General features: G+C 34.5%; 1 protein-coding gene across 1 annotated transcript in view; it reads left to right on the top strand.

Moving 5' to 3' along the window:
- LOC149485528 (uncharacterized) overlaps window positions 1–22,988 on the top strand; it is a 55,585-nt gene extending 32,597 nt beyond the window's left edge. Inside the window, exons 3-6 of the mRNA XM_089698780.1 lie at window positions 17,533–17,586; window positions 17,811–17,990; window positions 19,355–19,546; window positions 19,954–22,988. Of these exons, the coding sequence (XP_089554906.1) occupies window positions 17,533–17,586; window positions 17,811–17,990; window positions 19,355–19,546; window positions 19,954–22,016 (2,489 nt within the window). The 3' untranslated portion in view covers window positions 22,017–22,988. The remainder of the gene's footprint in view (window positions 1–17,532; window positions 17,587–17,810; window positions 17,991–19,354; window positions 19,547–19,953) is intronic.
- The last annotated feature ends 4,850 nt before the right edge of the window (window positions 22,989–27,838 follow it).

Here is a 27,838-nt window from a genome sequence, read left to right as displayed (position 1 = left end):
CGAGAGTAACCTGCGTTGTCTGTTAGTTATTGTATAGTCGAATTTAACGTTACATGGAAATTGGCATCTAATTATATGAATAATACTTATATTAAATCTGTAGAGGTCAATTCTGTACATGAAATATATTTCCTAAATAACTATCACGAGGTGATTAGGGATCGACACTGACGCCAAAAATTTTTGTCCGTCTGTCTGTCTGTATAACCGTTATAGAAACAAAAACTACTCGACGGATTTAAACGAAACTTGGTACAATTATTAGTATGAAAGAAATGTTCTCCATATTATATAAAAAATATCTCCCAACATCATAATTAATGTCTATCTTTTATGGTTGAGCTTAGGAGTTCAAAGCTTTCTGATTATATTTGTCTACTAGCTGTGCCCGCGACTTCGTCCGCGTGGAATAGTGACTATGGGACCTATGACCATGGGCTCAGGGTGGGGCAATAATAATTGTTTTTATTTTCATGCTTCCACTCCCACGCCCACTCCCAGGCCCACGCCAACGCCCACGCCCGGAGTGGTTCACACCTTCACAATTGGTACCTACCAGATCAAAGCCAGGGTAAGCGCCCCACCCAGCCCCACCGTGGCTACGCCCATGCTGAATTACTACTTAACATACAATTATTGAGTAAATACGTACTACCATAAATAATTAAAAGAATTGTTATTAAAATTTCTTACTAAACTGAGCTAAAAAACTTACGTACCAACTAATTAAAGAAAATCAAGAAATGAAATGCCTAACCTATACCAAATAGTTACTACATAATATTGTAATTAAAAATTATGATTAGTATATAATATAGAAAATCAAAAAAGAAATGCCTAACTAATTCTACGTAAAATTTCTTTTAAATTATGTCATATTATTTTTTAGGAACCAGGGGGGGAGAGGAGCAAATTCTATTTCCTTCCTTTCTTAAATGGATGTTTTTAATAATGTATGGTGTAGCCACTGATCAGCTTAATCGATACTCAATTTTTATCAAATCCAGCAACAAATCCAAATTAGATGTTTCCTGTCTCACGCACGTAACTAAAGGCTGAAGAGAGAGAGAGGGAGCACGTAACTTAACCGTTTAGACGAAGAAAAGTGTATAGAAAAAGGAATAAATAATTTCATAAACTTCCCAACGATCTTTAAAAATAAATTATTATATCATTTTTTTCATTCCCACTTTTACCCCTATGTAGGTATAATAAGTGGATAAACCGATTTCGATACAATTTATCTAAGAACCAGCGTCGGAAAATATGCTGCCTAACAAAAAAAAGCCGCATCTAATTCGGTTTACCTGTTAGCCAGCTACGGTGCCATAGACAGACACACACACACACACAGAAATACATAGCAGTCAAACACATAACACCCGTCTTTTTGCGTCGGGGGTTAAAAATATAATACGACATAATTTAAAGGACATTTTGTGTGGAAAATTTACCTATTAGAAGTAACCATAATGTTAATTTGACCCCGCCCCCCCTACTACCTCAGCTTAACCCCCAAACCCTTGGGGAATTTTGATATGATTATCTGGACATGTAAAGGAATAACTGTAGCGTATAACAGATAAATTACGTTTTATCGTACACTGTACAGTGTACAATAGAATGCCTTAGCAAATGTTCGCCGTGATTACTTATAAATTGTCATAACTTTTTTATTTATGAACCGATTGACATGAAATAAACACTAACTGTTAAATGAAGATTACCACAATACATTAGTGAAAACCGCATCTAAATCGGATAAGCCGTTTCTGAGATTAACGTGCACAAACATACAGACAAACAGACAAAAAAAATTTTAACTACAGTTTTGGGTTCAAGATCGATTTAATAATAACACCTGCTAATTTTTTTCTACATATTTTCATTGTACAGACATCGCTTTTCCACAATTTTATTATATGTATTGATGATGATGATGATTGATGATTATAACACTCTCAGTCCGTTTTAACTTAATTTTTATTTACTCGCATCAGTGCCACCTAAAAAATCTTTATATCGAAATTCGAGCAAAGCTAAGAAAATGAGAAATAAGAGTTCTCAAGGATCGTTAGAGGTAAGAGGCTTACTATTGACCGAAAACAACATATTGTGTTATGCCGAGAACCTGAAACCGCTTCACAACGAGAATTGCGGCTCACAGCTGACCGCGAACGGCATGTACTATCCTGTGAGACCGAAACCTTCACTGAGAGGGTATAACGTCTCACAGCTGATCGCAAATGGCATATTTTATCTCGATAATCTGAAACTTTTATTCAATATGAAGACCGATTGACAAATGATAGGGTGCACCATAATATTATTCGATCTCTTGAAGATGAACATGAGCATAAGCAATGACTAGAGTAGGGACGCGAATATTACCATTATTTGAGACAAGATTATTTGAGACAAGTACGATTAATAAGTTTGTTTAATGAAAGATTAAGAATTGAAACTATTTGGTCTCTTGAAACGGACGAATAGCGAGAGGCCCGTCATACTGTAGACAGATTTCGACAGTCTTAATGACTTAAGAGGTAAACATAGAAGATCAATCTACGAATTCGGTGGTGTGGTCCGACAAATATAAAAGTGGGTTTGCTTATAACCTCACAATTGATTATGGATCATCTTCTGTATAGGCGATATTAACGTAGTATGTTCTTTTTGTAATGCTTTAAAGAGGAGTAAGGAGTCGGCTTTCGTTTGAAGATACACCAGAACCTTTGAAATGACTACTTTTAGAGGAACATGTGCAATCTAAACAGTTCTTAGACAATATTCGCTCTTATAATAGTGCGTTTTAAATGATCCTTTGGTGCTCAACAATTATCAGAGGATCCTTTCATGCTTACTTTTAAGATACAAGGTCAAGTTTATCATTTGATAGGATCCCTTTTGCATGAAGGCCAACCTAAGTTTCTTCAAATATATTTTGTATTCGACTACAACGAATAGTCGAATACAAGAAATCAATATTTCTCGAATTTAAAATATTACAATTTTTCCTACAGTAGGGCGACGAATGTATTTTCGCATAGTAACGGAGGGGAACTCGCGGGGGGTCAAGTGATGCGTGCCACGTACCACAAACATGCTTAGTTTGTTGTACCGAGCGCGAAAGAAAGTCATTGTGTTTTTAGTAAAATTACTATGTAAACTAACGTAATTTAATACTTAGGTACATATTATACAGGGTGTAATCGTTAAGTGTGCACAGGCGATTTTTCCGTAAGTATTACAGATAACAAAAAAACTTTAAACTGATATCGAAAGTACTTAACCTAATGAGTAAAATGGCCGTAATAAATTATTAAAAATAAATCGAGAAATATCAAAAAGATTATCTTTAAACCCTCACATACATTAAGTATGAAATATGAATATCCCATATACATTTAATATGAAAGATTTTAGCTTTATTTTTCTTTTTTGGTTTTCTGCTTTAATTACTTCGCAAATTTGAAGTGGCATTTTCCACACTTTCCGGACATTTTCACGCATTTTCCGGATATTTTCCGGGGATTTTCCGAGCATTTTCCGGGCATTTTCCAGGCATTTTCCACGCTTTTTCCGGACATTTCCACGCGTTTTCCGGATATTTTCCAGACATTTCCCTGGCATTTTCCGGTTATTTTCCGGGATTTTCCAGACATTTTCCGGGAATTTCCCAGGGATTTTCCGAGCATTTTCCGGGGATTTTCCGAGCATTTCCCGGGGATTTTCCGAGCATTTCCCGGATATTATCCAGGCATTTTCCAGGGATTTTCCACGGTTTTTCCGGAAATTTCCACGCATTTTCTGAGCATTTCCCAGGCATTTTCCGGTTATTTTCCGGGAATTTCCAAGGCTTTTCCGGGGATTTTCCGAGCATTTTCCGGGGATTTTCCGAGCATTTCCTGGATATTTTCCGGACATTTTCCGGATATTTTCCAGGCATTTTTCAGGGATATTCCCACGGTTTTTCCGGAAATTTCCACGCATTTTCCGAGCATTTCCCAGGCTTTTCCGGGGATTTTCCGAGCATTTCCCGGGGATTTTCCGAGCAATTCCCGGGGATTTTCCGAGCATTTCCTGGATATTTTCCGGACATTTTCCGGATATTTTCCAGGCATTTTTCAGGGATTTTCCCACGGTTTTTCCGGAAATTTCCACGCATTTTCCGAGCATTTCCCAGGCATTTTCCGGTTATTTTCCGGGAATTTCCCAGGCTTTTCCGGGGATTTTCCGAGCATTTCCCGGGGATTTTCCAGACATTTACAAAAAAAGAAAAAGAAAGCTAAAATCTTTCATATTAAATGTAGGTATATGGGATATTCATATTTCATACTTAATGTATGGGAGGGATAAAGATAATTTTTTTGATATTTCTCGATTTATTTTTAAAAATTTACTACCGCCATTTTACTCATTAGGTTAAGTACTTTCGATATCAGTTTAAAGTTTTTTGTTATCTGTGATACTTACGGAAAAATCGCCTGTGCACACTTAACGATTACACCCTGTATAATGATGCGCTCAAACTGTTCTACATTATTATTATTATTTGAATTACTAAGTAATGTAGAATTTAAATCAAATTCATGTTTTCCTCAGATTTTCGATGTCCTCCGATTTTAAGATTTTCTTATCAGAGTATTAAATTTTAATGTAGTTTATTTTTATAAGAGACAATTAAGAACATTCAAAAATAAAGTGTCACGTATTTTTTTAAACGACGAATGACGAAAAACGACGTAATCGCGGACGAAGTCGCGGGCAACAGCTAGTTATAACTAAAACCATGCCACGTGATGACATAAATTGCCATAAATACTGTAATCGTTGCAATTCTATAAAAAGTTATAAACCAAGTATAAGACATAAATTAAATAGTTATTATTTAATAAGCTTATTTATTTATTAGTGAGCATTTATCTATTTTGTAACAGTCGCAGTCAGCACATTGCACCATTGTCTAGTGATCAGGTTTCGTCGAGTGAGGAATGTTTTCCACTTGTTGCTCTTTTTAATTTAGGTCGTATTAACAACTATTTATTATAACTCGATAGTTTTTAAGTTATTAATAAATGTATGTATCAAACACGCGATTTTAATCGTGGCAATCAATTTATATTTTTTACTAAAACTTGGAACTAATTTTGACAAAACCACGGGCTGAAATCATTCATAGTATCGCTAACTATTATAATTTAACTCTATGTCTTACTTAGGATGGTGCAGTTTCAAATTCCTAAATCTTTTTGTTAGTCAGTAGAGAAGTGGAAGTAGAAGTATTTAATTGTAGATTAATTCATGAGTTATTAACAAGTTCAATTTAAAGTTTTTATATTTTTAGATTTCATAATTAAATATAATATGATACCTTTCTGGTTACTGGTCGATTAAACATTATTAAAGTTTCCCTTCCCCAAATATTTCCTGAGTCAAGGTCTACTCATTGTTGTTGCTCTTGTTTCTTATATTGTTATACATTATTGTTTGCAAATACTGATCTTCTTAAACTATAGTCTTCATAACGTTTTGAATAATAGTCTGGTTTATAAATTGCTTCACTTGCAAGTTAATTTAGTTGATTAGCGCAGTCATCCTGCCCAATTGTCTAGTCTGGAGAGTGGGCGTGTGACGTCACATTCCGCCCCCGTGGGAGGGTCAGGGTCAGATGACATGTATAGCTGTTAAATGATTTGTCAGTAACAGACAGTACTAGTTGCTTTTACATATAAATATTCATTTTTACGAATAAATATTCATATAACACATGTTCCGTTCCGCTAAAGAGGGAAGAAGGTGTAAGTGAAAAAGTGCAATGGAGAAAGTGGCCTTGGCATCAGCATCGGAGATATACTTTTTACAGTAGTGCAATAACAGATTTTTTAATTTTGTTCCATAATCTCATTTTTCATACATAAAATCCCAAATAAAATACCATCTTTTCAAAAATCATCGTATCTTCCAAAACGGATATCTATGAATCACCAAAACTAATAGCCTCACGCTGATTAGCGCGCGACGCCGGTTGCGGGCACAGGTATGCGATTCCCATGCGTACTAGACAGGCGAGGGGGGGGTCCTGCTGAGCGGCATTCCGCGCGTGACTCACACTTAGGACTCACAGCGCGCTGTGGTCAGTTACTGCCAGGTCTTTAATTTGACAATTTCACGGTTACACTTTGACCTCGAAGGTTTGGCGGATTTAAATTCTTCAAATCCGCCTGTTTTGTTAAGCCTGTGTAGATACTAGAATGTCGAAGCTATTTGTTTGCACCGTTTCATAGTAACTGTTATTAAAATGCGTCGTGGTATGTGAATATAAAAAAATGGGAGAAATCTAAACACTTATATTGAATGAAATTGTTTGTGAATAACCACGCCGTACATGAATTAAGCGTTCATAGAGGATTATTTGCGAGAGATTAATTAGTTAAATATCGATGAGTAATATTCCGATTCGTCTTGACTGGGTTTACATTCCACACATTAGTTGACATAACTAAAAATTCCATTCGATTTACAATTTACTTTTTGCCAAGGATCTACTCCCACTAGTTTTAAGTTGTAGTATCCTCGTAAGATGATTTCGAACAATGAAACTTGAAAGTATTTGAACAGCTGAAAGCGCCCGGTCTCAAGTGCGTGATTAATTGCGCCATTGTCGATTGTTGATTATTATGCCATTTGACGGCTGATTGTGCGCTAATCGATGTTATTAATGCGTGACAGCATTTAAACGCCTTTCCACACTGTTTTATATTTCCCAGGACCCGTGTATACGCCTTTATAAGGCAATAACGTAACGTCTTATTCTTTAGTCTAAGTAAATTGAACATTAATTTTTTATAAAATTTCTCAGCTAGATTAACGACTGTGTAGATAATGCAGTGAAACAGAGTAAACCAACACTGAATGAAACAATAAGAATGCATATAAATTATTATTGATATAGCCATATTCTATAACATAACCTTCATAGGGTATAATTCTGCCAAGCTAATAATTGCTACAATTCAAAGAAACCTGTACTCATAAATAAATACATTTAAAAACGTCATACTCGAATCTGCAAACATAACTACCAAAAATAAACATGAATTAACACAAACAGCTACATACCCCACGCGGTTCGCTACATAATGACATCTCGCTATCTGGAGGAATGCCTGCGATCGAATATATGCCAGCCTCCAGCCTGCACTCGCTTTCGTTACATAGTGTTACTCGAATGCATCATCGTTGCATCAATTCGTTGCAGGTTTTTGCAGTTGTTTCTTTTGTATCATACGTCTTCTTCTTTAATATTGTAGTTGTAAAGTGATGTCTCCAATCCTGTTTACAATGAACACGAAGTGCTAAGCTTTATCATCTTAAAGTTTTTCATCTGTATCATTGGCTTAAATTTTAAATTTATTTATTCCTTTTTTCTGCCTTTAAAATATTGCATTAGGGTATTTTTTGTATTATTGCACAAATCTTTCATTTTGCAAACACTGAATATGCAGTGTGTGAAAGGATTTTTTGTATGTCCAACGGTGTAACCGATTGACCCAATTTTTACGCATAATTTAAGATCAGGAAGTGACAGGCTACTTTTTAACACAACAAAACCGGACATAAGTATTCAATTAATGTATAAATCTATAGTTTTAAAGCAGGTCTAATGTTATCAATTGGATTTTGGTTTACTGTTTTTTTAAACGGTTAAAATATTGATATGATATTAATATTTGCATTTATGTATTTGTTTCATACATAATAATGCCTACTTCTTTCTTTAAGACTCGTTGAAAAACATAAGTATGTTCTTATAAGAGGATCTGGAGGGCTCTAAGAGCGTAATGCAGAAAACGTGAGGTTCGCCCTCCTTCGTTATCTGTGCCACTTACTTTGTAGTTTTCATTGCTTCTACCGTTAGATGTATTGTAGATAAGAACATATTTTGTAATGCTGTTTTTACAAAATCTATTTTATGACGTTTTTCTATTTATTTTGAGGCATTTATCCCAAAAGGTACTACAGGTTCGCAGGTTCACAACAGGTTCTACAAGTTTAGAGATTAAATTGACTTCTAACATTGTTTACAAATTTTGCACACCTTTATTTTATGAAAGAACATAAACACTTCATAATAGCTATTAACTATTGTTTATTATTTAAATATGACGTATATTTTACTTTCTGACGTAAATTGCACCAGCACAATTATTACGCGTTTATTTACAAATCTTTTGTCACACATATTGTTAACATGAACATTTCCTCTGATAAGTGAACAGAATATTTTCATAGAAATAAACGCGCAGTTACACAAGACGGGGAAAATCAGAGATTTCCAACGAAGCCAGGAACTGTTGGTGGTAATTAAACATATTTACAGCCGTCTGGCGCCATATTGCGAGTTATAAGCTTTTCGTATTTACTGTTATTGACTGATCTGAAATTATATTTATGAGAGATGAATTTATGAGGAATGTTTATTTTTATTTCAATATTTTACGAATTTCAAACATATTATAAATCGGATTATCATAACTTTTGCAACTATTACTATACTCTAAACTCAATGTAAACTCAAAAGATTCAACGGAATCAAACACCTGGTTCATACATTTACCGAAAATTATTTATTTCATAACAGCAGCAGCAATAGAATAAAAAAAAATCCTTTTTCTCGAATTTTACAATATTTTTGAACCAACTTACACTAAATTGTAACTCTTCGAAGTGTCAGAACAGAAGACTGATCTAAGAGGGTCTAGGCTATGCTTGTAAAGAAATTCCTCCAGTAGGTATCTAAAACACATGATCTGCATCTTCCCTATACTCAAAGGGCTAAGGTACAATAACCACAATATAATAGATATTTTGTTTTGTAAATTGCAGTGTTAGGGGTCAATAATGAATAATGGCTCGCATCATTATGATTAAATCAGCTGAGGCTTATCGCCGATTGAATATTTATGTATGTTCGTAGAATTAATGTCTATATTCTGTCATCATATAATTATAGATTTGCCATTTAGTTGAAAGGTAATTTACAAGAGACGTCTTGTATTATTGCACTTAATTGTTTTGTTAAACAAATAAAAAGTACCTAAATGAAAAAATTTCCTTATTCGGCACAAACTTTTATGCGAAAGTATTTTCAAGTTCTTACCCAAAAGTTTTGAAGTATGACGTCTGGTAAATTATTTGCTCTTTTAGCTAATAGAATAAAGTTTAGGAAAACCAAACAAATAATTCCCAAATCTATTTGGTTTGTAAATATTTACCAAAAACTTGTAATCGTATTGATTGATTGGGTTTCTCGAAAACGCTTGTAAACAAAAGTTTGCCATTTACTGACCCAAGTGACGCATCATTGAATGAGGTTCCGCGAATTCCAATTTTCAACTCATTCATGTTTTCTAGAACTTTTTGGAGCATTGCGAATTATCTTAATATGTATATATAAATCTCGTGTCCTAAACCACCGATTATAATAAAATATCCAACTTGAGATAGGATAGTTTAAACATGCAGGTACCACGGGCGAAGCCGGGGCGGACCGCTAGTAATTTATTATTTTATTAAGGCGATGGAGTAAGATTTTCTCTCTACAATCTATTTATTGATATATTTTTATACTAATACAAAGATGCATGATGATGAATAGATTACCTAATTTTCAATTAATGGAACAAACGACGTCGTTATTCAATAAAAACTGAGTCATCTTTCACCCAAATAAATATATTGTGAAACCTTGCGTAGATATTTGGATAAACATTCGGGGCGAAGGCCTATTGATCGGCCACGTACCACTCTGTAACTTGCACCTTGATATTATGACAAGGAAACCGACAATTTCACATTGCCACGTGTTCATTGATGACTGGGTATGAGAATTTAGGAAGAAGAGCAATTCTTATGCTGTAGAAATGTACAGTTTTCTTTAGTTTTAATTTGGGAGAATGCATAGACAGCTACGCGATAAAATAGTTCGACTGATTTAAATAATTCTTATTTGAATGTGAGTTTATGAAGAAATATTTAATTTTCGAGATATTTGTTTACAAACAAACTGTTATACAATCTTAAACTAACCCGAGAATATCAGAAAATATTCGGAAAGTAACATAATTTAACACCAATTTTAGCTAGAAAGTAGAAACCTTAACACTATTATCATGTGGAATCAAAGCATATGCCTTAATTATGATACTAGGTATACGTGACCTTTGTAAAGAAGATGAGTCTGTGCGCTGAATCATGTAGACGGTCATAAAGCTCGGTATACACTGGGTCACTAAGCTAAGTGTAACTTTTTAGATAAATTCACATGTTTTCAAACGTGGTTTCAAATTCAAAATCTGTTGTTCTGAATTTAAATTTTTTTCTTTAAAACTATTCTTGAAATTAAGAAAGTTTGTGTAAATCTTATATACTTGTAACTAAAACGAATATCAGAAATAAGGAAACTTATTTTAATTCTTAATTAATATACCTACTGATTTTTATAGCGAAAGATCTACTATACTAAAGATATAATAATAATGTAATAAATTAGGCGCTGTTTCCGAGTAGCGTGTTGTGTGCAGCCAACATTTATTAGTTGCGGTTTTTAAATTTTCGTGTACCCTATATTATATTAATTATTATATATTTTAAAAATTCAGTTATATGAGCAAAGTTAGAGATTTCTAAGAAAATTAATTTTTTATTATTATAATGTAACTTAATGAGGATCAGTTAAGTATCGTGCTGTATTTTGTAACTAAGCCAATGTAAACGCAGCTTTATCTTATGAATAATGTTATATTGAACAATCTATTTCCAATACAGAATAGTTCAAATAACTTACGTCAGAGCAAACATTGATGAATCATTTCGGTTGTTTTCTTTCGCGAAACCATAAAACTGCTATAAAGTTCATGAAAAGATAAACCTTTATTACATACCTAATTTTGATTGTTCGACTGTAACTTGTTTCAAATAAACAATAATATTACAAACCAAGTTTATGATTCACGGTTACGTATGTAGGATTGTCACCCAGCACTGCCTAATAATATCAAGATAGCTGATAGCGTATGAAAGCAGTTTTGTTCTCAAAAAAAGGGGAAACATTATTTTTTTATTTTGCGCATCTTAATTCTGATTTCCTTAAAAAAATAATCGATGCAAGAGACGAGAATATTTATTTAAAGCTTATAAAATATATGTAAAGTTTTATTTTTGAATATTTATGAGGCGAGTAAAATATAATTAATAATGTATCTCTAAACACATTTATTACCTCATATATTTTAATAATGAATTAAGTTGTCATCAAATTGTTGTTGCACGTGTCATCTACACTAATATTATAAAGAGGAAAACTTTGTTTGTTTGATTGTAAAGAATAGGCTCATAAACTACTGGACCGATTTTAAAAATTCTTTCACCATTCGAAAGCTACATTATCCACGAGTAATATAGGATAGGTTTTATCCCGGAAATTCCACGGGAACGGGAACTATGCGAGGTTTTATTGAAACCGCGGGCGGAGCCGCCGGCGGAAAGCTAGTAGATAAATATAAAACAACTCAGCAATATGTGCCAATATTGGGGGTTACATGAATAAGCAGTTTAGACAAAAATTGTATGCAATAACTAGCCACGCCCTCAATAAATTGCAGGCCTTCTTTTATGTTTTAAAGTGCTTCTAGAAGAAGTGTAATTAAATTAATAAATGTTTGAGTTTAACATTGATTTTTTTGTATGAATAAGACGATGACCAGTGTAATTTGTTTGTAGGAATCGGTCCTTTTAGGTCATTTATTTATATCGAAATTCGATTTCTATTGGTTGCTCAGCCCCCCTATGCAAGTGGCTTTCTGTTAGCGTAGCGTTCAATAGAATAGACGACTACGTACGTAGCGTTCAATAGAATAGACGACTACGAATGTATGAGATTGACGTAAGCTGTAGATAAACGTATCTACAGGTTACGTCAATCTCATACATTCGTAGTCTATTCTATTGAACGCTACGCTAACAGAAAGCCACTTGCATAGGGGGGCAGATATCATCAAAAATATCACTTCAACATACTATACCATATCATAGGTACCTCTTACTACACTTCAAGAGATTAAACAAACAACTATAGCGAATATATGTCTATCAAATCAATAAACCAACAAACAGATGAACTTTCTCACTCAAATGCTTCTAGAAAGGTCCAGAATCCATAGAATTATTATTATAAGCGGAAACGAAAGTGTTGACACGCCGTGAACAGTCGGACGTGATGTGGCATACGCGAGATTTCCCCATCGCTTATCTTCATTATAGATGAACGTATCCGGCTATAAGAACAATATCTTTATCATTGCAGTATTCATGTTCTGTTATTTCTAATGAACCTTTCTTTGGTACAGTGGTTAAGACTAAAGAAGAACTATGAGTTCTTGGATAAGATTCCCGATGATGTAAGATGCTGATGTTGATCTAGTTACTCCTTAAACCGAAGTCTATAACGTATATTGATCAACAGATAAGATGTGACTGCAGTTGCTCCATGCTCTCTATACGGGGATACGAGGATTTACACATTTTAAATTTCTGAATCTCAATTTATTTATATTTGCTGTAACTTTAAAACATTACAGGCTAGGTGTAGAATAATTTTAGATGTCAAAACATGTGAGCCACATCTTATCCACTTAAGTTTTTATTAAAGGAAAAACCGACTAATTAAGTTATTAAATAAATTGCTCAGTTTCTATAACTTGTAGCTTGGCAAAAATATGTTGCTTCATAACCATCACTTTTAGTACCTTTTTACTAATTAATAAGCTATTTCTAAGATTCTTTGATTATAGGCCATAATATATAGTAATTCTTCATTTAAATGTTTTAATTTTAACATTTCAAAGCGAGTTGTTACATAAAAATGCCGCGCCTTGAAGAAGATAGGTACTTAAACGCAAATCTTCACCCTATTTCGTAATCCAACAAGAAGTTATCACCTTTATACCTTCACCGTGATTAAGCGAAACATGCCCAAAACATCCCGGCACGTTCCCTAAATACTTCATAAGGTAATTAGGCGTTAAGCCGGTACACACGAGCGTGAAATGAGTCCATAGCCCAGCAGGCCGGATAATTGTGCCGGATTAACTTCGGACATAAATAGCTCGTGTAGAACCGGCTTAATCAGGCATATTACACTTTATTACGACGTAGGTTCTATATTTGTGTTTAGATTTTTATAACGGAAGAAGAAGTCTTACAAGAAATTAAAAGGTTGAAGACAGATAAAAGCCCAGGACCAGACGGCATTACAAACGAAGCCATAAAGACTGCCTGGCCGCTGCTGATTTCGCCATTAACACTCTTGTTTAACCTAATATTAAAAACTGCTGAAATACCATCGCAATGGGTAGAGTCGGAAATAATTTTAATTTACAAAAAAGGAGACTCAAAAGATATCACAAACTACAGGCCTATAAGCTTGCTCTCATGTATTTACAAACTGTTTTCCTCTATAATTAACAAAAGAATAAGTGTCACAATAGAAGCAAACCAACCAATAGAACAAGCCGGCTTTCGCAAGCGTTATTCAACAACTGATCACATACATACTCTAGAGCAAGTAATGGAAAAATACCAAGAGCAGCAAAGAGCGCTCTACATCGCATTCATCGATTATAAAAAAGCTTTTGACACCGTGTCACATTCAAGTATTTGGACGGCCCTGCAAGCTCAACAAGTTGAACAAGAGTATATAAATATAATCAGGAACATTTACAAAGATAGTACAGCAAAAATAAAACTGGAAACCACGGGCCCTACGTTCCCTATCGGAAGAGGCGTGAAACAAGGCGACCCGCTGTCTCCAAAATTATTTATATCCATACTGGAGTTCATAATAAAAAGATTCAACTGGGAAAAAACAGGACTAAACATTGATGGCAAGTACTTATCCCACCTTCGCTTCGCAGATGACTTAGTCCTGTTATCAGAATCTAGCACACAATTACAAAACATGATTGGTACACTAAACACAGCTAGCAAGCAAGTAGGGCTGGAAATGAATCTTTCGAAAACAATGGTCACAACAAATAGTATACAGAGAAGAATATCAGTGGACAACGAAAATCTGAAATATACAGAAAATTACATCTACCTTGGAAAACAAATAGGCTTCAACAGAAAACAAAATGAACTAGAAATAGATCGAAGGGTAAAAAGCACTTGGAATAAGTACTGGTCATTGAAAGAGATTTTTAAAAGTAACATGCCAACAAGTATCAAAACGAAAGTCATGACGTCATGCCTCCTACCTTGTCTAACCTATGCATGTCAAACGTGGAAATATTCAACAAAAACAAAAAACAAAATCACTACCTGCCAACGTGGAATAGAAAGAAGTATGCTCAATATTAAAAAGATATACAAAATACGTCATACAAAAATTAGAGAAACCACCAAAGCGAAGGATGCTCTAACCCACGCTAAGAGACTAAAATGGAAATGGGCTGGGCACGTAGCGAGGCTAAAGGACGAGAGATGGACCAGCAGGGTAACAACGTGGAAAGGCCCTATCGGCAAACGTCTCAAAGGCAGACCCTACACAAGGTGGGCAGACGATTTGATAAAAACAGCTGGCACCTGCTGGCCACAAATAGCTCAAGACAGAGATACATGGAATTCTTTAGAGGAGACCTTCACCCTCACTTGAGGAGGGGTTCATGTAATCAACTTTTGCACAAATTTATATACTTACATTATTTAATATTTTTTTTTCCATTACTTTACATGAAATAAAAGGTTTTTTATTTTATTTTTATTTATTTTATTATTTTATATGCGGCATTTGTGTTGGTGTATTAAGGGGATTTATGGAAAATAGCGAGCGAGCTTAGTAGGTATGTGTATTAAAAATAAAGATTACGTATTTTTTCATTTTTATAACCAATGACATTGCTTTCAATCGTCTTTAATACTTTTCGAAATAGGAATTTGCTGAGCAGATAATGGGATTAGACTTTCCTTCAGTATTTTGCCGCTAACACTGCGCATTACTTTTTAATTCCCTCTTATGCAGACGAAAATTAATTTCAATATTACGTACATAACAGATTCTGCAATAATACGAACTCTCAGTGTCAATATCATTCCCTTGACCTTACATCTGTATCAGGCACGTTAGGGTTCACGCAAGGGCGGGGTCGGCTCAATGCCTCGCGACCAGCAGACACCCGACACCGACATGCTATACTCCAGGAAACCTCACTGATCGATTACTGCGTGTTATTGTGGTCAATTTAATTATTGCTTTTACGCCTTTTCCTTAATATGTACAATTGAGTATATAATGATCCTATATTTTGTTTCCAGTTCCCATTGCAGGAAGGCCTACCATGTTTCTGTAATATCTCATCTTAATTAGTAACTTTGTTCGTAGATATCTTAAAGTATATTTAGTATAGATTCTGAACGATGTAATAAGTTGAAAACAAACAATAAAAAAGTTACCTACAAAAAGTTCAGCATTCAATATGAACGGAAGATTTCGTAGTTGCACAACATCCGATAGGACCGGATTGTCGTTTCTTTCTTACTAGCAATTACCAATCAATATTATCGATAAAGAAGATGTTATAAAAACTGCTGTGAATGAATTTCCAAATCAAATATGTAGATGCCATAAAAAAGAAGAGGTAGAAGTATTTTCCAGCTTGTTTTTCCGAGACATTGATTCCTTGGACCGACCTACCGCTTCTCCAAGATTTCCATTGATCCTACCAAATTGGTCCTACCTAAATATAAAGACAACACACGCATTTTCATTTCTCGTTTTGCAAAGAACAACACGAAAGCAATCTCCGTTACGTCACGCGCTTGCATTGACGCAGCTCACGCTCCAGTGCCCGCGAGTAGGAATCCAATTGGGTTAGCATTTGTACATGCCTTCGTGCCTGGCTTTACGTAACTCGTATGCTAACGTGCGTTTTATGAATTCGGAAAACGATGTTTTTCCACAATCCGACGAGGGAAGTTAGTGAACCCTTAAACTGGTAACAGCTGAATGGATACAATGCTTCAGTTATTCCGATCATTCGGTTTCCAATGAAAACAATCTGTCTCATACACCGAATGCTTAAGCTGACAGTTTTTCAATTGAAACATATTGCAGGAAATATTTCCTTTGCAATGTTGGGCTTCCTGGGTAACTTTAGGAAATTACTATTACAATCGAATCAAGAATATTTTAGATATCGTGCTTAATATCATCGATACATTGATATAAGTAACTCATTAGTGTTAATAACCCGTGAAAAACAAATTAATTGCATGCATTTCTCATAGTGTAAATAATTCGTCTAATTTTAATGAAGAGTGAACTGTAAATAATTGTTAAAGCTAGATAAATTGACGTGAAAATGAAAAGATTAAGATAAGTTCTAATTGCAAAAAAATAATAATTGGCTTTGGAACGAAAGTGCGGGAAAATAATGACTTGGATCACTCTCTCACTCTCGCAGTCGACGGATTTAGAGCAGAAATCATGTGATTACGTTTGCTTGATAATTACGGTGGAACGCTATACTGCTATAATGTCGTCCTGTGTACAAGAAAAGTCATTTATGTGGCGATTTATTCGGAGGAGTCTTCTCAAGAATTTCGGCTACGGTAACCTTTATCGATTGAGACTAGACAACTGCACTGTCGGTTTATAAATATAATCTTATATGTTAGAAAAAAATTAGAATGTACAAGAATTTACGAAATCAGAAATTCACAGGAAGGAATAGATGACGACCGATCTATAGATGGCAATTAATTTCAAATCAACTATATGAGTATTGCTTTGCCATTATAACAATACAAATAATATGTGAAATAACAGTTTACACGTGTCAAGTTAAATAATAAGATTCCATTAGAACATTAATCGATATGCAATAAGTATGTTATAAATATAATATTGCTGAATTTGATTAATACTCTTTGAAAAAAGTACTTTGTCAGACTTTATTATGTGATTACTCGATTAATATGTAGTTATTTGTCTTACCTCATTTATTACAGGTTTAATAATATCAAAAATCACGTAATATACAAGAAGTTAGAACATGAGTTTGTTTATATATTTCAGTATTTGTTATGGTAATTCACAAATAAGAAATAATCAAGGAAGCGTATAGGATGGTCCGAAGTTGACATCATTATATGCTCCACGGTTCTGCTTGAGGGTCCTTCCATGAAGTCTTTGAGGAGAATCAAGTGGGCTTAAAAGTTTGTAGGGTTTTACCGTTGGCTTTAGGCTATAACATGCCAACATGTTTTTTTATGTATGTTGCTGATAATATTGTAACTTAAGAGTTTTATGTTCTTTGCTTTTTGATATTAAAATTTGAATGTGAGATATTTTTGAAAAGATTTCTTATAATTTCCTCCGAAGAATTATACACCAAAACCTTATCAAAACACAGTGTTTCTATAGTTTTAAATTTCCCAAAATGATTTAAAACAAATTTTCTTTATTTCCAGGTCCTCTGGGCCCATTGCCGAATGTGACGAGCATGGATTTGGGATTAAAAGAAGGTGAGAATGCTTGTTAATATGACTTGTTACATCAATAACTTACCTACTAGGAAAACAGAATTTTCATAAAAAAAACAACAACATATACATATACAGACTTTCAGATTTATAATTCTTATTAAATTAATTTTACTTATAGTGAACGTGGCGTTCCTCTAGGATCTAACTTTGGCCCGTTACCATTTCTTATTCACATCAATGACAAAGAAATCCCCGTCTTCCAGGCAGTTGCGCACTAGGTGATGTGGTCTACATGTCCGGGGACGAGTTTCCCGGGGCCAGCGCTTGCGAGCGCTGCGCGTGCTCCGGCGGGGAGGTGCAGTGTGAGAAGCAGCGCTGCGAACCGCGACCCGGGTGTAAAGCTGTGCATCGGCCGGACCACTGCTGTCCAACTTATCAGTGTGGTAATACTTTTTTATTTATCTGCACTGTTCAATTACAGTTAGTAATTGCATTGAATAGAATAACTGTAAATTACGGTCATTAACATAATTCGAACGATTATTTTAAAAATACAAAATAAATAAAACGTATAAAAAATACAAATTTCATAAAATACACACACCGGCACAATTAGCGGAACAGAAACCGATGCGCGAGAACATCGTCTGGGATTTGAACGATTGGCAGCAGGTTCTCTTTACTGATGAGTGCAGAGTTCTTTTAAAACAGATCGATTGGAGACAAAGAATATGAAGACTCAAAGGAGAACGCCACATACAGTCTAATTTTGAACACACAGTGGCTTATGGTGGCGGCTCGATTATAGTTTGGGGGGGGGATATGTTTGGGAGCTCGCACGGAGTTAGTGATAGTCACAGGAGGGACCATGACAGCAGATCGATATATCAGAGGCATTTTAGAAGAACATGTTGTACCATTTGCCCCATTTATTGGTAACGACTTTATTCTAATGCAAGATAATGCTCGTGCTCATAGTGCACAATCGGTACAGGCATATCTGAACCACGTAGGTATACCGGTGATGCAGTGGCCAGCAAATTCCCCCGATTTGAATCCGATAGAGCATGTCTGGGACTTGCTAAAAAGAAGGGTTAAATCCAGAATGCCACCCCCCAACAATCTGAATGAACTTGGAAACGCATTACTTGAGGAGTGGGAGCGGTTGCCTCAAGAAATCATCGATAACATAATCTTTAGCATGCCCAGACGAATGGAAACCGTAATCAGAGCAAGAGGGGGAAACACTCGTTATTAATTTTGCTTTAATTTTATTTTGTTAAATCATTTAATGCTTACTTTTATTATTTTTTGTGATGGTTCATAATCATCTAAAAATTTCACCTATTTAAAATTTCTTTATTTTTCGATAAAAATAACGAAAGACTTCTCAAAGTCGTTGTTAAAAGATGTTAATTAATTTGTTATTTTGTGTCTAATTACATTTTCGTTAAATATATGCGTTATTATCTCATAGTCTCACTTTTTTTTCTGTTCCGCTAATTGTGCCGGTGTGTATATATAGTTACTAAACACTTTCCCTATTATTTGTACCAGTTTTTCTATTGTACTATAATTGGTTTAGAAGTTAATTAGAACTCTATTTATAGATCATGTTATTAATGTATTTCTTATCATAAATTGTATGCATACATGAAAAAATATAACATCTGTTGTTGTTGTTTTTGTGGTAAATGTTAAAAATTGTTATGATGATTCAAAGGTGCTTTTTTTATAAGAAGTCTATCTAATAAATGTTTGAATTTTGAGTCTGTTTCAAAATTAAACCCCGAAATCCTAATTTCAGAATGTGAGCAAGAGGGTCGTGTATACGGCAATGGTGAGAAGCTAGTAGACCCGCAGGACCCTTGCCGCGTGTGTTACTGCCAGGGCGGCGAGGTGGTCTGTCGCCGCATCGCGTGCTTCGTGAGGGATGACTGCCAGCCGCGCCTCGTGCCTGGCAGGTGCTGCCCGGAGTATGATAACTGCCCGCTTAGAGGTAAATATTTTAATTCTTCTACATATTCTGATAAAGGTAGGAATTGCTCTTGATTTAGGGGATAACTCGTTCACGAGAGAAGCAAAACTTTAATTATTCAAATTGTAATGAAAGCGCTTCAAAACGGTTATTTGAATGGAAATGTTGGAGTTTATCTTTGTATTTCAGAGTTTCAGTATAAGCTCTACTACTAAAAAAAATGATATAAATCTTTAAATGATGGACAAAATTCGATTATGAGGCGGGATTCGAACCCGAGTCTTTCGCCAAAAACATTTGAATGATGTGACTAAAAATATCAAACAATTTCAAATAATATCAGTTTAGTCTAAATTATTAGGTATATGCATAATTTATTTACATGGAAAAAAAAAATTAAAATTTATTGGAACATTTTCTCATTACAGGAGTTACATCGGTCCATGGCATGACACCATCTGTATCGAGCACACCTGCTGTGGAGGTCAACATCAGTGCTGATTCCTTGCCAATCGAGCCCACGGTTCCAAAGATTACTATCAAAGAAATCACACCCGTTTCGGAAATACCTGTCGTTACTGATGTTAAGATTAAGGAAATCTTACCCTCACCTCATAATATGGACGTCGCTGAATATTCATCATCGAAATCTCCACTTATTCCACGCGAAGTAACATCTGAAAAGACAACTGGTGATCTTAAAACGGAATCACCTTTAAACGAATCTTCAGATTCTAAACCATCATTGGAAGATAATAATAACGAAAAGGGCAGTGATTCACCGCCTTCAAGAATAAGCTTTTCCACACAAGATTCATTAAACAGCGAAATATATCCTTCAAATGTACCAAATTTGATATTGATGGGTGGTCCATCGCAACCTATATCTCTTAGTCCGCTGACAACAAAAGCTCCTATGATTGAAGAGGAGGATCCATCGCTATTTGATCATAATCCAGCATTTCCACCGATACCCGATGATCTTACTGTAGTCGGTAACCACGATGACGAAATTATACAAGAACAAAACTTAGACAACGAACACGTATCCATGCATGACGTCATGACATTGAATGACAAAATATTAACTGAAGCACCTATTATAAAAGAATCACCAACAACGATGTTATTTGTGACAAATGGGATGCCTATTTCTACGGAAAATGTATCTGAACAGGAATTAACATCAGCTAGTATTTCTACTAAAAATGATTTATCTAGCACGGAATCTTCTACATCGAAAGAAAATTCTATGATAAATCTAAGATCAGTTCTTCCTACTCAAATCCTTAACATTCCCTCCTTTATCTCAGATGAGACAACAGATGATATGGAGAGTACAACAGATATTCCTACCACAGAGTCTGCTGAAGATTTAAAACCCACAGATGAGGCTCAAATATCATCGGATAAAGGTGCGGCAATATTGGGAGACGAAGTGGAGGGACAAAATAGTTATAAAGAACCTCGTGCAGATGTGATAACGCCACAGACAACTGAAAATGTGCTAGAATCAAAAGGGTCAGTAATATTAACCACTGATATTAGTTCAGAAAATCAACCGAGCTCTTTACTAATTGAAACAAGCGATCAAAATCCTCACGAAGTAACCGACAATAGCTCAGATGACAAATTATCGTCTTCTACAGCTAATCCATTAAATGTCGATTTATCGTCAGACTCGATACCTAAAATGGAACTCGGCAGCGACACCTCGCTTGAAAACATGGAGACAACGGAATTTATTCTCACCTCGTTTGGTTCCCAAGAGACTGCCACAGATGCCGTCGAACTAATCAAAATAGTTCCCGATAACGAAAAAAGTGCGGCGATAGTGGAACCTCCCCGGGCAAGGAAAAATAGTGTGTTGAATGATTTAATTAATTTAGTCGGTGATGTGGCTTTAATTAGCGATCATACTGACTCACCCGACGCACATCACGGTTCAAGCTCTACCACGATTTCGGACTCTGAAGAACTGATTCCGGTGAACGCTGGTTACAAAAGTAAAAACAATAATTGGAATTTAAATTCCATTACAGAGGTTCCCTTCAAAAGTAAAAGCCAGCCCTCAGTTAACAAACAGAAGAACGTAGAGATCGAAGATGAAGAATCAGATAGCATAACTGACTCACCACCACCGAATGACAAAGTAGAACCGACAACTAAAAGGCCCATTATAGATCTGTACGTATCTGACAATAGCCCGCAAAATAACAACGGGACCATTGACAAGAAAGACTTCGAAATAATTACCAAATCTTATGTCCCAACAATAAATAAACATCCTACGAAAGTAGTTATGGAAAACAGCAATGATCAACCAAGTTCTGACGTCGAAACATCCGCAAGTGCAGACAAGGCTCCATCGTCCAATGACGACAAAGCTGTACCAGGCGACACGACACTGGATGAACAAGCAGAGACGTCTTCGCCCGCAGACGAGGAGACAACAGAACACGCCTTAGATACTTCGAGTGTTGCTCCATGAGAGGCGCAAATATAATTAAAGGAACCTCAACTTTCAGCATTTCGTATCGATTAAGTTTCGTTATTGAAACTAAGTATTGTAGAGACTATTCATTTACAGATTAATCGTATCGTCAATTGTGAATTAGCGTATTTATAATTTAAGTAGCCGCCAGTCGCTGGTTGAATTTATTAATATATTAGTTGGACAAATTATTTATAATCTTAGCTAAGCGTAGTTCGTCGTTGCAAAAGCTTCGTGTGTAAGTTATTTATTTTAGTGAGAAACGTGAATCGATTAACCAAGCTAGTCAATTAGTGACGGCGGGTGTCCGCCGGAGCCATGTTGCCATGTTCGCTAGCTGACGCGATGGAACGAGCGAATCATTCCGACTAGATTAGTTCCTTTAGATTAAACACTCCTTAGCCGACCCGTGACCGATTGCCTGTGAATGTGACAAAATTTGGTACAAATGCTAGTAATAACTTATGATATTCAGTGGTAGTTTTAACGCACAAAGTGTCTAATTATTGCACAAATAAATCTTCTATTTCTACGCGTATAAAGCAATGATCAAGCTCAATATAAATTATGTAATTTTAATGTAATATTATGTACAGTTTACTCTTCATTAATTACTTTACCAGTGATGAATACAATTTTGATAATACATTGAGTTAATTTGTTTTCGATGTTATAATATTAATGCTTGTGAGATTTTGATTTGCCAAAGGACTATAATTAACGTACTTTAAATGATTAATTTATTATTGGACGATTGCTACTGGTAAAGTGATTTCATACATAGTAAGTAATCATGACTCTTTGGATAATTTAAACTTTTGGTTCACCTCTATGGCTAAGTCGAGTCGGCCGGTGCTCCTTCTTGCCCCGGAAGACCACTTCTTTTCCGGGGCAACAAGCGCACGTGCTCATTCATATTATGTATTCAATTATGATTGTTTTTTTACAAATAAAACAAATTAGACTGAACGTGTCTTTTATTTTTAACCTTTAGTTAATAATAATCCTCGAAAATTTTACTATAATCTCCATTACAGAACTGCTACTTTCTAAAAGTATATTATAAATTTTAGAAAACAATTCCAAATTGTATTTTTTATCTTTGATTAGAACAGTAATAGAATTATCACTTTCAAATTGGGAATACTTTAACAAACTATCGATATATAGGCAAACCAATCTGCAATGCAGGATCGTTTGGCTTGTTAAAAGTATTAAAAATTTGATTTGAATCTTAAATAATTAAAGATTGGGAAGAAAAATTTTGTAATGATACCTATAAAATGTCTAATTTAATAGGTCATTAAAATTTAAAGACTCTTGTATAGCGTGTTTCTTCCTTCCTAAAAATAACATATAATTAAAAAAAAAATACATTTATATTTAAACTAGCGGAGTTCTTGAGCGGCAGAGGGCCGTCGACCGGGCTCAGTGGCACGCATTGGAAGAGGCCTTCGTCCAGCATAGCAGTGGACAATCAAATTCTGATGATGATTATGATGGATTTTTTTTCTTTTTAATAGGGTAAATTTATTGAAGTGTTACTGGTAACGTATGTAAATAATGGATTGGAAAAAAATATCTCGAAGTTGTTGCGCCTCATAGAATTACGCTAGCAATTTTGTAAGAGTAAATATTGCTATTCTGATTTATTTTTGAAAACTTACATTAATTGAATAGTTGGTAACATTATGTAAACATGTATTTTGTATCAAAGTGGGATTATTAACAGTACATTAAACTGGTATTGAAATTTAATTTTCAATCTTCAATTCAAACAACTCATCGAAACTTTTCATTTATACAATAAAACTATTTAAATATTTCTGAAATTTGATATACATAGTAGCTGATCTATTGATATGTACTGCATCATCGCTGCAAGGAGAACATAAACATAGTCACATTTTATCAAAATACACCTATGTATGTAGTATATTTCACGCAGAAATTGCAGAGTTCCCCCAATATAGGTACAATACATACCTCAAAATTAAAGTTCCTTGCTTTAAATAAATGTATTAGTCGTGAGTTATATAAATTCATATCATATTATATTTTCATTGACGAGCCTGCTTTGACTTTCTAATCAATATAATGAAATATATCCACACAACGAATACGCATCGATTAGTTAATTAAGTCTTGCGTATATTTTAAACGCAACATAACTGAGGTCGAAACAATAGAATACCTATAAGTTATAATCTTTTGAGTATGTTCACTTTTGTGTTACTATTGAAAGGATAATAAATGAATTTATTTTCCTATATCGTGGTTTTTACTAGAGCTTAGAAATAAGGAAATTATTTTTGATTTCTTTGGGGAGGTCTTTTAACAAGCAGTGTAACAGTTATGGCTTATAAAGCTTACAGATTATTGACGTTGCTGTGAAATTAATAAGTGTTTTTTATGGTACCTAGCTCTATCTGTCTCCAAATAATGTCTAAGTATTAAATTTAAGTCCACAATAACTACTATAATATTCGGTCAACACAAAGTGTATACAAATTGCAATACATATAATATTTTTTTGTTAGCCGTACGACAGCGTCTGCCAGCACATTGCCTAACCTCTGCTGCGCTTGCGCTTCAACCTCTGACCTCACTCGTCATTCGTCATTACTCATTATTGTTTTTAAAACCAATTTGCCACATTGTTTTGACCGAATGCAATATTTAAGTGTCTTGGTCCATTATTTAAAAATATCTTCAAGTTTGAATAATATCAACTAACTTCTAAATTTATTTGGTCTAAATGTCGAATATTATTTCGATCATAAATTCAATCTAGAAAAAGATTTCCAGTGAGTTTTGCATACAAAAATAATTTTAGAAGAACCAAGAGGTTAATATGTTTGTATGAAATTGAAACTTTATATTTATAAGTAGAGACTTTTCTTAGAGTTATGGCTAATATTGCCTTCAATAATCAATTAACTACTAAGCCAGAAAACTTTACAGCTACAATATAATTGAAAACATGATAATACACACATAATCCTTGAACAACGTTAACATTATTTCATTTCTAAAATAATGCAACAGTAAAATTTGGAATGTTCTGCGCAAGCGATTGCGACCGCGGAAGATGGCGGTCGGAGAGCGGTCGCCGGTCAGTAGAAAGGTAACGTCTGAACTTTTGCTCCTCTTATGTTACCAACTTACCAGTTACATGTTGAATGTGACTGTATTCATTTTACAGTTGGATAGGTTGTGTATATAGATTTAGTATTAGTATTGGATAGGTTGTGTATATAGAAGCATATAGATTAGTATGATACTCCCTGACGCTTGGGATTTTAATTTTTTTAGGGAACTCTTTTAAAATAAAATTTGATAATGTTTCGTTCGTGGATTTGTCCGTCATTTTGGAGATAATATACTATTGAGATAGAGATTCTCAAATTGAGGTTTTTGCATTAAGAACATATTTAAGTTTAAGTTTTGTACTTTAAATAATTATAAATTTGGATAGAAATATAGTTAATTTAACACTACAGAGCAATAAAAATAATCTCCAAGTAATGCAAAATGAAAATAAGTAAAGTTAGTGTAGTGACCTACGTTTGATTTTGCAATAAAATCTCACTGACTTTCATGCAAATATTCTACACGCTACGAATATTTTACAGTCTTGTACAAAAGCGACACCGAAATAAAACATTTACTTTATAAAAATAACTTTCCAATGGCGCTTTTATGTCGATTGTCATTATTTGAGTTACCGGTTAGATCTATCAATGTGCATGTAAATACACATACATTACTTTCTTAAATACATAGTGTTTACATTACTTTTTGCTCACCGGATAAGATATTAAAGTTACATCATCATAAAATTGAAAGTCCGTAAATTATTATCAAAGATACAGATTTGTTTTGAATGTAATTTAAAAAGGTTAAAAAAGGCTGAAAGAGGTGCAATGTGACCACGAAGCAAAAGGTGGAGGTGGAGAGTAACACGACTTGGTGACACTGTGTGAATAATGTAGGGTTCTAGCATGGATTTTCAAATCTGTAAAAAAAGGAAGAATAAAAAAAAGTAATTTATGAAGTCTGATCAAAATATATTATGTTATTATTCCCAAATCCAAAAGCTGTATGATATGGTCTCACTAAAAAAGCCAGATTTCATTAAAAAATATACTATAGTGACATTTGACAGAGATTTTAAATATCTACCTCAATTCAAGCAAAGCCACGTTCGGAGAGCTAGTTAATATTATATAAACACCTTCGTAGAAAAAAATGCATAATAATTGTCGACTTGATTCGTATCAACATATCAAGTACTTGCAATCTAGAACGACTACCTAGTAAATAATTGAGAGTAATAGCATGTAATTAGACAAGCATACGCGCACAGGTCACTCGGAGGACTTCTCTTTAATAAGTTCGCATTTTGTTCACATTTGACTACAAAAATTGCAAGCTAGATGAACTTGCTTTGAAACAAGATTATAAACTAGAATAAATTTTAGATTTTTGAATTTAGGCGAGAAAAAAGCTCACAAAAAGCTTATTAGTGAAGAGAAAAGATTTATAGAACTTTAGCACTTGAGTTCCGATATCCTCAGATTTATTCTTTCTATACGCTAAAATAAGCTTATCAAACATCCTGATGCATAATAAACATACAATTGTTAACTTTGAAAAACTTGGACCGTCAATCATCGTCTTTTAGAAGCTTTCATCATTAGAGCTTTGTAGTGGCAACTGATTTAGCAATTCCTACCAGAGAATCGAAATCGAGATCAGAGAATCACTTCGTCGTTGGATATTTTAAGCTCTTCTAGATCCTTCTATATACCTCCTTAGTCTGACCCATTTACACGCTGTTCTCACGAACAATTTCAGCGAATAAATGATTTGCATACTAGCCTCATCTCAGTCCCTTAAAAGGTCCTAAATTTGTTACACCATTAGTGCCTTGGTCAGCCATAAGCGGCAGATGACACGGGAGCCAGGAGCGGGGCGGTGAAAGTGCTGCGGGGGGGAGGGGGACGATATATGAAGCTGTGATGGGCGCGCGCGCCTCACTCCAAGATCTTTCGGTAAGTCGCACATTATGTTGCTTTTCTAATTGTTTTTATTTTGGTGAATTGTATCTATTTGTTGGTTTAATTGATAATTGTTTTGGTTTGTTTAATGTAAAGTGGGTTTAAGTTATTTATTTATTTTATTAACAATTGTATACCGGACGCATAATCGTATTAATATTTTTTTTTTTCAAAAAATATCTTTCAAATCTTAAGTGCCTATTAAGTACACAAGAAAATTTTTGAATATTTATTGTGTGAATAAAATAATCTCCTTTAATGATGAAAATAACGTATCTCTTATTAAACATAATGTATATTTAAATATCTAATGATTATTTATTTTCATATGAACATGTGAATTCTATAAATAACGCCACTCTTATAGCATTTACCACGAACAAAAGACATCAACGTTCATATTCTACCATCATCAATTAATGAAAATACTTAAATTCTAGTAAAACTTATTTTGTAAAATTTGTCACATTAATTATTATGTTGATACGTATAGGGTTAATATTTTGTTCGGTAACATTTACTATAATATCAACAATGAAGACATAAATGTCGCATAAAATAAACTTTAATAATGGTCCGGGAGCCAGCAGCAGATTTTATGACCAAGTTCCTCTCAAGCGGTAATTAGTAAAATGCATCAAAGTATAGTATTATGAAGCCTCGTGAACGTCAGCTGGAGCTCGGTTGGGGGGAAGAGCGGTTGTAGCCTCCCGTATCAGCTGACGGTTTTTCCACCAAGATACAGCCAGCTGACAT

The sequence above is a fragment of the Colias philodice genome, chromosome 9 (assembly GCF_061535455.1).
Source record: "Colias philodice isolate Cphi_HAF_F1 chromosome 9, ilColPhil1 Martin Lab GWU primary, whole genome shotgun sequence".
NCBI classification, from domain to species: Eukaryota; Metazoa; Arthropoda; class Insecta; order Lepidoptera; family Pieridae; genus Colias; species Colias philodice.
Note: the sequence above shows the minus strand (reverse complement) of the source record. Positions and strands in the feature narration are given on the sequence as shown.